General features: G+C 40.4%; 1 protein-coding gene across 1 annotated transcript in view; it reads left to right on the top strand.

The window, feature by feature from the left end:
- PDE11A (phosphodiesterase 11A) overlaps window positions 1-13,476 on the top strand; it is a gene marked incomplete at its 3' end in the record, with an annotated part of 409,287 nt that overhangs the window by 372,870 nt on the left and 22,941 nt on the right. Inside the window, exons 17-19 of the mRNA XM_082841569.1 lie at window positions 458-521; window positions 6,639-6,713; window positions 12,055-12,138. Of these exons, the coding sequence (XP_082697695.1) occupies window positions 458-521; window positions 6,639-6,713; window positions 12,055-12,138 (223 nt within the window). The remainder of the gene's footprint in view (window positions 1-457; window positions 522-6,638; window positions 6,714-12,054; window positions 12,139-13,476) is intronic.

Raw genomic sequence — 13,476 nt, 5'->3', positions numbered from 1 at the left:
CCCTAACGGGGCATGTGGTTTGCCTTTTTGGTGTGGGTTTTCTTCTGTCCCTATCAATCAGTGATACATTGGTAAACAGGTTTATGAGCTATGTATAGAGTATTATATACTGATTCCCTTGCTGAGAGTTAAAAATAAAAAGCATCGTCCATTACAAATTATTTTAAGCAGAGCTTGCTTGGTTCAGGTATAGAGAAAGCAGTGCTTGGCTTTCCTTGATCTGCCGCAGGCAAAACAAAAGGGCCACCGAGAGTGTGTGCGAGCTTTGTCTTCCGAAGTAGTGCGGCTGCATGATGGAGGTGCTAAACATGGGTCTATCAGCAGTGCTGCCCTTGTTGAGGAAAAGAAGATGTAAGCTGGCCGGGTCCCATTTTATTTATGTATGTATCTAGGACGGGTTTGTTTAGGAATGCAACAAAAGATTATTCAGGCTGTTTTGTTTGGTTCTGTTTTTCAGATCAATGTTAATGACAGCCTGTGACCTTGGAGCCGTGACCAAACCGTGGGAGATCTCCAGACAGGCGAGTGGTGATTAATGACAGGGCTCAGCCGAGGAGGGACTGGGGGGGGACAGTATTCCCAGAGCCCTGTCTACCAGGCACTGAAACCTGAGTCAATTTGCATCAGTATTAACGTGGTGTAAAAAATAGCAGGAGGTTTAGGGCGACGGTTTATTGCCCAGCCTTTCTTTATCGTGCTTCCACTGAGAAATAATATTTCTGACTCTGTAAGATTTTTTTTAATGCACTAAATCCAAATAACACCTTGACCATTTCTTAAGGCAGGAGTTTCATACGTAGTGTTCTTGAATAGGTAACCGTGTTTTAGTACAAGGTCCAGTTTTTTACATCTGAAGGAAAAAAAAAAAAAAAACAAGGATAAAAAGGAATTTCTATTTTTCTTTTTTTTAAAGTCTATTTAGAGATCAGAGGGCTCTTTGGCCAAAATGTGTAGTATCTAATTTAATTTGTATCCCAAATTTAATGCCTTTACCACCTCTCTGGTTTCACTGCCCAAAAGTGTTAGTTCTAGAGCTAGAATAGTTTTTAATCCCATAACTACCCAACTAAAGGTCCTTTATTACCTTGATAGTATTTGGTTAATAGCTCTTTTGGTTTTATGAGGCACCTACTGGATGGGCTGCGGGGTCTAAAATGATAACTTGGTATCCTGAGACTTGACATTTAAGGGCAAATAAGATACATTCATATAACAATAAAAAACTAATATTTATTGACTAAATAACCAATGTTAAATGACTGCTTTATAAGTATTATATCATTTAATCCTCAAAAATCCCCTGAGGTGGGTATTGTGACTGTAGTGGGCTGAATAATGGCAACCCAAAGATATCAGGTCCTAATCCCTGGAACCTGTAAATGGTTTTTCCTTAGAAGGAAAAAGGGTCTTTGCAGATGTGATTAAGTTAAGGACCACCTTTATCATTATCATCATCATTATCTGGGTTACCCAGGTAGGCCTTAAATTCAATCACAAGTGTCCTTATAAGAGAGAGGCACAGGGAGGTGGCACATTCAGAAGAGGAGAAGGTGTGTGAAGACAAGGCAGAGATTGGAGTGATGTGGCCACAGGCAGAAGGATGCTGGCAGCCACCAGAAACTGAAAGAGGCAAAGTACAGATTCTCCCCTGGAGCCTCCAGAGGGAACATGGCCCTACCAACACCTTGATTTCTGTCCAGTGAAGTGATATTGAACTCCTGGCCTCCAGAACTTTGAGAGAATACATTTCTGTTGCTTTAAGCCACCAAATTTGTGGTAATTTATGACAGCACTAGGAAACTAATACAGTGATTATTCCTATTTCACCAATGGGAAAAATGAGGCTTAGAAAGGATACGTAGCCTAAGGCCTATAGCTGGTAAGCGGTGGAGGAGGAATTCAAATCCTAGCAGATGAGATTCCAAAGCCTTCATTCTTAGTGTTTTATGCTTTCTTACACAGGAGGCACTAATCAGCATTTTTAAATGATGCAAGTGTGTTGGCAGAATGGGCTATGTTATCACTAAGCTCAAAATCTCAGTGTTTTAAACTAACACATCACCTGGAGACATGTGCCTCTGGGCATGGCTGGCGCCTCATCCTGGACTGGGGCTGTCCTCATCCTGGACTGGGGCTGAGGAAGCAGCTACTGTCTGGATCATTCCAGCAGAGGCCCGGGTGGGTCTTACACTGGAAGTTAAATGCTGTCCCCCCGCCTACAATTCATTGGCCAGAACTTGGTCACATGATCCCACCCAGCCAGGAAGTGCCCATCCTTCCATGTGCCCAGAAAGTAGAAAGCCAGAAATAGTTGGTGAAAACATACCACTGTTTGCCCTTCTAATCACCAAAAATGTGATTCACTCTCCTTCCTCCAGGCAAAATATACTCATCCCCCCACCCTCCAAGGGAGTTGACCCAAATATCCCATCAGTCGTGATATTAAGCTGGAAGTCCAGGATCTCTGGATGATATGTGCTAATCTCTACAGCAGGTCTGTAAAGATTAAACTAAAGATGAACTAAAGGCCCACACACACCCAAAATGCAGCACATAACACCCACTCCACAAAATACTCATTATGACAATCCCATTTAGAAAGGGAAGAGATGGCAATATTTGGCAGTTAGGGGTCCACAGCAATTCCAAAATCCCACTGGGCTTCTCTGGGAGGGCCTTCTACTCTGTGGTAGGCCCTGATTCTCAGGGAGATGCTGCCCAATTCAATATTTTCCATGGCCTTTAGATCCACCCTAGGAAATTATTCCTTTTCCATTATCCTCCTTGGCTAGATTCAGAGCCCAAGCAGCTTTCTCAGCCTGCTTCCCCCCTAAAGAAGTTTGAAGACCCAAGGCTTGTTTTAAGTTTTAAATAGTCAAAGGCTTGTGGGGTTTTTTGGCACATTTAGTCACCTTCTTAGGTCTTTGATTCCAGTCACTTCCATTTGCTAATAACCACATCCACAGTTAGATTCTATACAACCTTCTTAGATCTACTGCATTTCTTTGCTTCCTTGTATTCAGGAACAAGGAAATACAGCATACATACATCTTTCTTCCTCTCTCAACAGTTAATTCCTAGTATTGGGGGCCTAGTATTTGGCACCAGTGAGGAAACCATGTAGTTCAATCATTTTTCTGGGCCATTTTGTCTAACTAAAAGGATGTTGTGTGTGCCACCTAATTCATTCATAGTTGTTAACTATGTGTTACTGGCCACATCTTCCATTTGATTCTTGTTGCAAGGCTGAGTCTTGATCAGCCTTTGTCATTCAAAGTGTATCTCAATTTTTATTTTCACAGTTTGGGATTAAGAAGCAGCTTCATATTCTATCCCTACAAGATCCTGAATTTGTAACTTTCTCTATTCCCTTTCATTCCTAGTTATAGACCTGCCAACCCTTTTCTGAGCTCACTTCTTACAATACCTAGCAAAACAGTCAGCAGCAACCATCACATGCTATTAACTTTGTTTTCCAGTCTCTTCCCCTAAGGCTATAAATTCATTGGGTACACTGTTTGCTTTATTTCCATGAGAACTGGACAAACTATTTTGCCACTGTGTAACACGGATCATCATCCTCATAGCTTCTAACAACCTCACTGTTTCACAAATACCTGGCCCCCAAGCCAATGCCACATATTTTAGGGTCTTTCTTTCTTTTCTTCCTTCCTTTCCCTTTCTCTCTCCCTTCCTTCCCTTCCTTTCTGTTTAATAGCACTACCTCACTTCCATACCAATTTTTGTTAGTCAAGGCTAAGCTAGGCTTTGCTGCAGTAACAAATATAATCTCAAGTTTTAGTTGCTTAGCACAAATGAAAGTTTATGTCTTTCTCACATCACAGTTCAGTGCAGGTGGTGCAGTTTTCCTATAGACTCTCCTCCGACGAATAGCTCTCTTCCAGTGCCTTGGATTTCGTTTTAGTATGACATGCTTGAAGTTACATAAAGCAGGTTATGGTGAAGGATTTGTGTGGTTACATTGCTTATTTCTACATCTCTGCCCACCCTTCCCTTCCCCAGTGTGGAAAGGCCTCCCTTACAGTACAGTTTGGGAATAAACTGAAGAGAATATGTAAGTGGCTCTTCCAGGTAGTGGGGAAAAGTGTAGTATTGAGAGTGGCCCCTGTGACAGGGGTGAAAGGTAGTGGAGAGTAGGAGAAAGTTAGGGGAACTGGAGGAAAAATAAAGAAGATTAGAAAGGGGGTAGATGAGGGATGATCTGCCAGGGCCTTCAGAACCCCAGTGAAATGCATGTCACAAGGAAAGGAGCAGCAGCCCATGTGGGAGCCAGAAAGTGACCAAAGTACTTGAAAGGAAAAAAGTTTCCACATTGAGATTATAGAATGAAGAGGCCCAATGGCCACTTGTAGGTGGTCTTCTTGGTCACTGATATAAATATTATTTTATTTTTAGGATTTGAACTTCTGCCGACCAGTGCAGAAACTCATGAGGTCAGGGTAATAATAAAACACAAAACCATCTTTTTCCAAATGTTTCCATCAGAAATCTTGTCACGACTCTAAACTGTAGATCTCACTTGTGTTTGTATCTGAATTGAATAGGTTAGGTATTTTCAAAACCTTACTCACTTCTAATAGGATTTTAGGAAACAGTCAGACAAAAACAATAGAAACTTATTTTAAGAATAGAAATATATTTCCAATTTCCTGGATGTTGATATTTTTTTAATTCCCTTTCAAAATATGTTTTCATTGGTGTCTATTTCACTTTGCCTTCCTCACACACATGACTCTAAGCATGTGGGTTTCCCCAGTCAGCCCCCAAGGCCTGATTAGCATCTCAATTTCCTTTTTTAATAAAAAATTCAATCAGGAGCCACTTAATAGTCCTGATTGGGATTTTAAGTACAAATGAAACAGTGGTACAATTTGAGCTGTGAAAGAAGCTCAGGGGAAATACCCAAGACCACTTTGGAAAGCTCAAGGAAAAGGATTTTGTTTTAATTTCTTTGCTTTCCAGGGGCTACTGACCTCTGCAGGACTCCCACCTCGGGGTGACCTCATATGCACACTTGCATTCTTTAGTGCAAAAGATCCACCTCAGAGGATTCTGAGGGAGAGTTATGGGAACTGAATAATGAGGCCAGGTCCTTGGGGGACCATTTCTTCTCAAAAGGAAGGCCAGAGACCAATGAGAGAGGCCTGGAGTGCTAAAGTGAAAGGCAGTGGCAGAGACTGGAGAGAGACAAGTGAACCAGGTCCTAGAAAGACTGAGTCAGTTCCAACTGGTTTTATGCTGTTGAATTTTTAAAATGTTTAAAATCTGAACTGGCCATTCTATTTTTTAATAAGTGACTGCATACTTGCTACTCTCAGATGTGTGTGTGGGTGTTAGATGTTGTTGTTAAGTTTTGGCAATGGTTACCATTTATGGTTGACAAATCTCCTGAGAGATATACTTTAGGTAAATTATCTTGATTCTCTGCACTTGACCAAAATTAAACCACTCTAACCTTTGCCAGACCTAAAAACCTCATCTTTACAAGAGCCTGGAATAGAGAAAAATTAGTCTGGGGATCCAGATCTTCTTGCCATCAAGTTGTCTGGTATTTCTTTTCTGCTCTTCCAATATTTTGTAATCCAGCTAGTTCACCTCAGAGATATCCTAGATGTACATCATAGTGTTGTTGAAAATGCCCGTTCAGCACTTATCTGTTACATCTGTTTGCTTCCCATAAAACTATCAGTAGAAGCACAGGGCTTGGGGAAGAAGAAAATCTCTGTAAGCTTGACCATGATCACTAGCTTCTGACCATCCACACTAATGGATGAAAAGTAGAAAAATATGTGTCCTTACTTTGGAAAAAATCTCTGTGGTTTGGGGTAGAACAGCCATTCCATTGTGCTGTACCAGCTAGAACCCACCATAAATAAACACTGTTATTTAGTACATGGATTGAGACAGCCTGAAGACCAAATCACATTCTTCAGACTATATCATAACATACTGTAAAAGTCTGGTATGAACAGTGAATCTAGCATTAGTTCTGCCCCTTGACTGATGGCTACTGTAGGAAGTAAGGGGTGGGCCCTGGGTGTATCCGTTCCAGAGTGCACATAAATACTGGTAGGGTGACGTGGTTAAGGAGTTTTTGTGATGGCAAGATGAAACCAAACTAAAATACAGGCATGTGACAAAGTAAAGAATCTGCACAGAAACAACCGAAGGTTGGCTGAATTATTATTACAAATATAGTATAATAATATATTATAATAACATCAGTTATTATTAGATTATTATTTGCTTCATTTTTCTGGATAAGAACATTTCCTGCTTTGAAGGTGGGAACCTTGTGCCTCATGTGTATATATAAGCTCTACTGTCAGAGATGGTCTATCGGCATGTGTTTAAGGATACATTGCAACTGTACTTCAATTCTATTTCAACAAAAAAAAATAAAAAAGCATTGCACAAGTTCTTCTGATTAAAAGGAAATCAGTTTCATTGATTAAATTCTATAATACCTTCAAACACAAAAGATTAATGTACTTACTCATAAGCTTTTTAAATGATTGCCTGTCTTGAAGATAGCTACCATACACATAAGCCAGAAATAACTTGTGTCTCGTGATGAATTACACATACCTGTCAATTTAAATATTTCTGTGTTTCAGGTGGCTGAACTTGTAACCAGCGAGTTCTTTGAACAAGGAGATCGGGAGAGAGCAGAACTCAAACTCACTCCTTCAGTAAGTTCTTCCTTTTCTTATGACGTATTTACCCTTTCAAATGACATTTTCAAAAATAACTTCAAATCGCACCTTGAAAATGGGAAAGACAGAGAATGGATTTAAGGAATCACTCTTTAAAGTTTAAAGCTTTAATTGAACTTAGATGCTAAACACTTATTCCCAGGTTTCTGATTAACAGGGCTGATCTACTTAACAAGCATTTCCTGTACTCCCACAGTGGGAGAAGTAGGCGCAAGGGAGGATCGCAGAGTAGTATTTGAATAACACAAAGCCTAGGGCTGGCATTTCATATGTAATCAGTGGCTACTTTGAAACAAATACAGAAAAAAATTAAAGGCAAGCAAGCTGTCCAGCCTTGATGGGCTAGAACAGGCAGGTGCAGTAAATAATGGATATTCTGGATTTTACTTTGCAATTTTGAACTTTCCAAAATCCCCAAAGCAAATCAAGTCTCTGTTTCTTTTCCTTTTTTTGCGAGATGAAAAGTTGCATCTGGGGAACTAAGTTCTGCTGATTGAAATGCTATTTAGATTGGATTCATCCATTCAATTATTATTTGAGAATGCTTACTGTAGGCTAAGGATGATTCTGTTTTTACTAATCAGGAGACAAAGACATAAATGCCTCAGTCACCACCCTCAAGGAGAGGGCGGCCTCTTTATTCTTAATGAATGGGTAGCTTCAAACCACCCAACGACTCAAAGAATGGTCCAGAGTATTCTAAAGCCTGCCACAGCACAGAAGATTCATTGCAGCTCAAGGAATGTGTTAATTGTCAAGAATGTCTGTTTATGAGGATTCAAATCAACTCAGTTTTGAATATTTGGCTTTATTTATAAGATCTTCAAGTTTTAAAACACCTTTCTTCGCTGACATTTAAAGACAAGGAAAAGCAGCAGAACTAGCGCCTAGCTTAAAGAACTCACAGACTTACTAATTTTGACTATTCTTTATTTGTTGTTTACCTACAAAGGTCAGAAAGACTACATAAGTTAAAACACCCATCAATTATTTTAGTTTCCAAAGCAATATCTATTTATACTGTTTTCAACACATCCCTTTGTTCTTCTTTGGTGATGTCACCAAATTTGGTTACAAAATACAGATACTAGATTGGGATACATAGTTAACGTGTAAAACGTAGCACAACTCAAATTTCTGTCAACTATATGTATATCTATTTTCAAATAAAAGCTTTTCTCCTCTTTAAAAAACTGTTTCAGAGGCCTCCTCTGAAGGGTTTACAATGCAGCAAAACCACAGGTTATTTAATTAAATGAAAAAAATATGAGTCAGGGCTTCCCTGGTGGCACAGTGGTTGAGAGTCCGCCTGCCAATGCAGGGGACACGGGTTCATGACCCGGTCCGGGAGGATCCCGCATGCTGCGGAGCGGCTGGGCCCGTGGGCCATGGCTGCTGGGCCTGCGCGTCTGGAGCCTGTGCTCCACAACGGGAGAGGCCACAGCAGTGAGAGGCCCGCGTACCACAAAAAAAAAAAAAAAAAAAAGTCAATTGACAGCATTGGCAAGCTGGCGGGTGCAGTGGTGCAGCACTAAGGAATTTTTGTAGGCTCAGGTAGGGGTTTTTCTGGAGACATAAATGAAATTAATTTTGTGGTGGATACATAGCTGTAAGTGCTGCTCTCTCCCCACAAAAGCCTACTTAACACGGCTGATGACTATCTCCTCAGGCCTAACTGCTGTGGCAGGGCTATCGCACATTAGTGCTTTTCCAGAAATGTCTGGAAATGCACACACCCAGATTGGACACCTGCTGTGCCCATTATTCCATGATATTTAGGAATAAAATTGTCCAAGAGCCCTTTCAGGTGTCATAGTCCTAAAGGTCACCAGAATAACTTCATGAAGACAAAGGCTAATGTGGGCAACATCCAGATTAATACTGGAAGCAGTGAGTCAGTTAACAGCACATGCTTGAACACCTTCAAGTATCAGGCATGAAGCTGGACACAGTGCATCCAGCCATGAGCAAGGCACCATCTTCCCTGCCCTCAAGAAGCTTGTCAACTGCTGGGAAATATAGACATTAAATAAATAATCACCAATAATCAATTACAAGATGCAAAATTCTGTTAAGGGAAAACACAGGACAAAGTGGTATCTCACATACTCATCAAACATTTGTTAATAAGTGACTAGTCCAGAAATGACCCCTTACAGTTATGGTCAACTGATTTTTGGCAAGGGTGCCAAGATAATGCAATGGGGGAAAAATAATCTTTTCACCAAATGGCACAGGGACAACGGGATATCACATGCAAATGAAGATGGACCCTATCTCTCACCATAGCCTAAAATAAACTCAAAATGTATCATAGACCTAAATGTTAGAGCTAAAACTATAAAACTCTTAGAAGAAAGCAAGATATAAATCTTCTGGATTGGATTTGGCAATGGTGTCTTAGATATGATACCAAAAGCACAACAAACAAAAGATAAAATAGAGAAATTGGATGTCATCAAAACTTAAAACTGTGTGTGTTGAAGGACACTATCAAGAAAGTGAAAAGACAACTCACAGAATGGGAAAAATTATTCACAAAGCATGTATCTGATATGGGCCTAGTATCTAGAATATATTACAACTATTGCAACTCAACAATAGAAAGACAACCCAATTTTTTAAATGCATAAAGGATCTGAATAAACATTCCCCTAAAGAACATATATAAATGGCCAATAAGCATATGAAAAAAAAAAGTTCAATATCATTAGTCATCAGGGAAATACAAATCAAAACCACACTGAGATACCACTTCACACCCACTAAGATGACTATAATCAAAAAGACAATAACAAGAGTTGGCAAGGATGTGGAGAAATTGGAACTTTTTGTACATTGCTGGTGGGAATTTAAATGATGCAGCTGCTTTGGAAAACAGTTTGGCAGTTCCTCAAAACATTAAACATTAGAGTTACCATGTGGCCAGCAATTCTACCTCTAGGTATAGCCCCGAGAGACATGAAAACATACATCCACACAAAAACTTGAATGTTTGTTGTAGCATTATATATAATATCCAAAAAGTAAAAACAACCCAAATGTCCATCTACTGATGAGTGGATAAATAAAATATGGTATACAATAATGATACAAGGGAATATCATTTGGCAATAAAAATGATTGAAGAGCTGATGCATGCTTACAGGGGTGAACCTTGAAAACATTATGCTAGGCGAAAGAAGCTGGTCACAAAATACCACATATCATATGATTCTATTTACATGAAATGTGCAGAACAGGCAAATCCATAGAGGTAGAGAGTGAATTAGTGGCTGCCTATGGCTTGGGGGGTTTGAGGAAGAATGAAGAGCGACTGCTAATTGATATGTGATTTTTTTTTCCTTGGGGGGATAAAAATGTTCTAAAATTGACTGTGGTTGGACTTCCCTGGTGGCACAGTGGTTAAGAATCCACCTGCCAATGCAGGGGACACAGGTTTGAGCCCTGGTCCTGGAAGATCTCACATACTGCAGAGCAGCTAAGCCCATGCGCCACAAGTACCGAGCCTGTGCTCTAGAGCCTGCGAGCCACAACTACTGAGGCCGTGTGCCACAACTACTGAAGCCCACACGCCTAGAGCCTGTGCTCCACAACAGGAGAAGCCACCGCAATGAGAAAGAAGCCTGTGCACTGCAACGAAGAGCAGCCTCCACTTGCTGCAACTAGAGAAAGCCCGCGGGCAGCAATAAAGACTCAACACAGCCAAAAATAAAAATAAATAAATAAATTTATTTTAAAAAATTGTGGTAATGGTTGCACAGCTAATTGTGAATATACTAAAAACCAGTGAATTAAAAACAAAATATATACTATGCACCAGAAACAGTCATTAAATAAATTTAAAAATCTCAGATAACAATGAGAGCTAGAGAGGATAAAACAGAGTAATATTTTTTATTTATTTATTATTTATTTTTTTATTTTTTTTGCAGTATGCGGGCCTCTCACTATTGTGGCCTCTCCCGTTGCGGAGCACAGGCTCCGGACGTGCAGGCTCAGCGGCCATGGCTCACGGGCCCAGCCGCTCTGCGGCATGTGGGATCTTCCCGGACCGGAGCACGAACCCGTGTCCCCTGCATCAGCAGGCGGACTCTCAACCACTGCGCCACCGGGGAAGCCCCAGAGTAATGTTTTTTAAAGGAACATTTTGGACCAAGATTCATGTAGTTCACAAGAACTAGCCCTTCCTCCAGCATATTTCAGAGTCTTCTCCAAATGCCTAGTCCTCCTTCCTGATATTTACGTTTCACATTACAATCAAGGATGAACAGAGCCCGTAGGAGACGGTGACCTCCTCTCTAATTTGGAGGTATTTTCCTCAGCGGCGCCCTTCTATCTTCTGTGACCTCAGCGGCTAGTGATTTGGGCCCCACCCACTCCCACCCTTGTTCCTAAGTCTGAAGGATGCAGGATTTCTCAACATATCTGAACCAGGGAGATGTTGTGAATCTGCCCTCACAACCTATGTGAACACCAAAATGATGTGGATGCCACATTTTATTTAGAAAAAAGATGAAATCTACTGTAAGACCTTAGGCAGGGCAGGGTTGCTTCTTAGACCCTGGCCTTACTCCTTAGGAATAAAGGGAGGGACAGTCTCACTGGCGTAGAACAGGCAGTGTTTGTCCGAGGACTCTATCTCAGCCATCCAATTCCAACTGATTGTCTTTCTTTTTATGTCTGCCCAACGGAATATGTCACTTCTTTTTCTCTAAGTTTTCTAAACATTATAATATCATAACGTTTAAAGGCTGGGAATGAGGAGAGAATGGGTACCTGCCCCCATCATCCATCCAGTGATAGATAAAAATTTAGGAATTTATTCATGACAGGACCTTACTGAGAAACACAAAATTGTCCCCACCCTGAAAAATTAATACAAATAATTTCTATTTAAAGTGAAATTATTCTTAAGGATCTTTTCCGATCTATCCCACCCTCTCTCGCTATAAAAATAAAAGCCTGCACTATTTTTGTAGCAAAAAAAAAATCTCCCCTTCCTTTGACTTGTACCCAATTCCCAGTGACCTGATGACTTGATTTAGTGGCAGTTACCTATAACTGAAGACAGATTTTGGCCCCAAGGAGTTGCATGCTATAAAGTTCAAATAAATTCATTTACAAATCTCCTAAAAAGAGGTGAAAATACTTTATTTCTCATCATAGATAAAGGAAAAGAAAGTACGTGTAAAGATTGATTGTCATTTGTGAAGTGTTCAGTTGGTAAAAATCGGATCACTGTGACAAAGTGTTTGACAAAGCGCCTGTAAAAGACTCCAGTGTAATAAAGCAAGGTTCTCCTCCCCCATTCTAGGCTATTTTTGATCGGAACCGGAAGGATGAGCTGCCTCGGTTGCAATTGGAGTGGATCGATAGCATCTGTATGCCTTTGTATCAGGTAATCATGACTTGGGAGGGTCTGTGTGTCCTGACCGAGCCAGGAGAGAAGAGTGTGTATACCGCACTTTCAGAAGTATTAGTTTTAGGACACCCTTCCAGGGTATGTGTGTTGCCTAAAAAGGTTGCAGCTTATCTTTTCTCAGATTTCTGATCGGTCCCCTGGGAAGATTTGGTACTCGGAGGCCAGAGACCCGAGTTCTTCCTGGGCCTCAACTCCCTCATCTATAAACCAAGGACAGTAATATTTTATCTCAGTATTTCCCAAACTGTGCCCCATGGGACATAAGTATCCACCCATAACTTTTCAGAAAAAGCTCTCAGGCCCAATAATTAGGGAACCTCTCCTGCACATTAAAATACTGAAGGCTTGGAGAAGTCCTTTGGAAAAGAAACACGTTTAACCTTGATTAATTCTGAATTTCTCAAACATTTGACCATAGAAATCTTATTCAGTTTTTTTACGTTTTTCTTTTACTTTTATTAATATCATGTTAGACATGAGAGTTCCAAGGTTTTCTGCTCTGACCCCATGGTCTGGGCCACAGGGTTTTGAAAAGCCCCTTCCATCTTACGCCTCTGTCTGAGATGCATGACAAACGGCAACCACTGAACCCTGAGCAAGGCGCACTCCCTGTTTCCAGCCCTGCTGCGTGAGTTTGGGACCCTGCTCCTGGCAAGGAGACTAGTGTCATCAGCTTTGAATGTTCACACTCCACTTTTTGAGTAGAATTAGGGCTGACATGGGTTAACACTCACAGTTTAGTGTGCATTGGCTTTTAATTCTGCTTCTAAGTATTTGCTTTCATGTGTAAAACCTGGCCAGTTCTTTACCCCCTACCTACCTCAATCAGACTGAGCTGCTGTTTTAACTTCAAAGTGAGAAACACATGCAGGGAAAGCAAAACGGCTTCATTTCTCACTCTGTCTAACTCCATTAAAAACACAGTATTGTTTTTTAAGGACCTCACAACCATTAAGTTTGAGGCTTATCTACCACTTCACTTTCAGCACTTTTAGGGACTGCTGAGCCCTGTCACATTACTCTAAAAAAAATAAAAAATAAAAAAACCTAGAATACTGTCTTGAAGATGGAAATGTAATTTTTAATGACTATAAGCAACAAAAGTAAGTTCTTATTTGTATTATATTATCCATTAAATACATGACAGCATAAAATCAGACAAGTAAAGCTTTAAAAGAATCTAGAATAGATTCTTTTAGTTATACATGGGATATAATGCTCTTTTATTTAATAATGAAAGTTTGGATGAAAAATCAAGAATGATGTCTACGATATTATAAGAGGATCCTCAACTCTCTTTTGTCCCATCTGTGT

This window comes from Leucopleurus acutus, assembly GCF_964270905.1.
Source record: "Leucopleurus acutus genome assembly, chromosome: 6".
Taxonomy (NCBI): domain Eukaryota; kingdom Metazoa; phylum Chordata; class Mammalia; order Artiodactyla; family Delphinidae; genus Leucopleurus; species Leucopleurus acutus.
The sequence above is the reverse complement of the archived record's forward strand: the minus strand, read 5'-3'. Positions and strand labels throughout refer to the sequence as shown.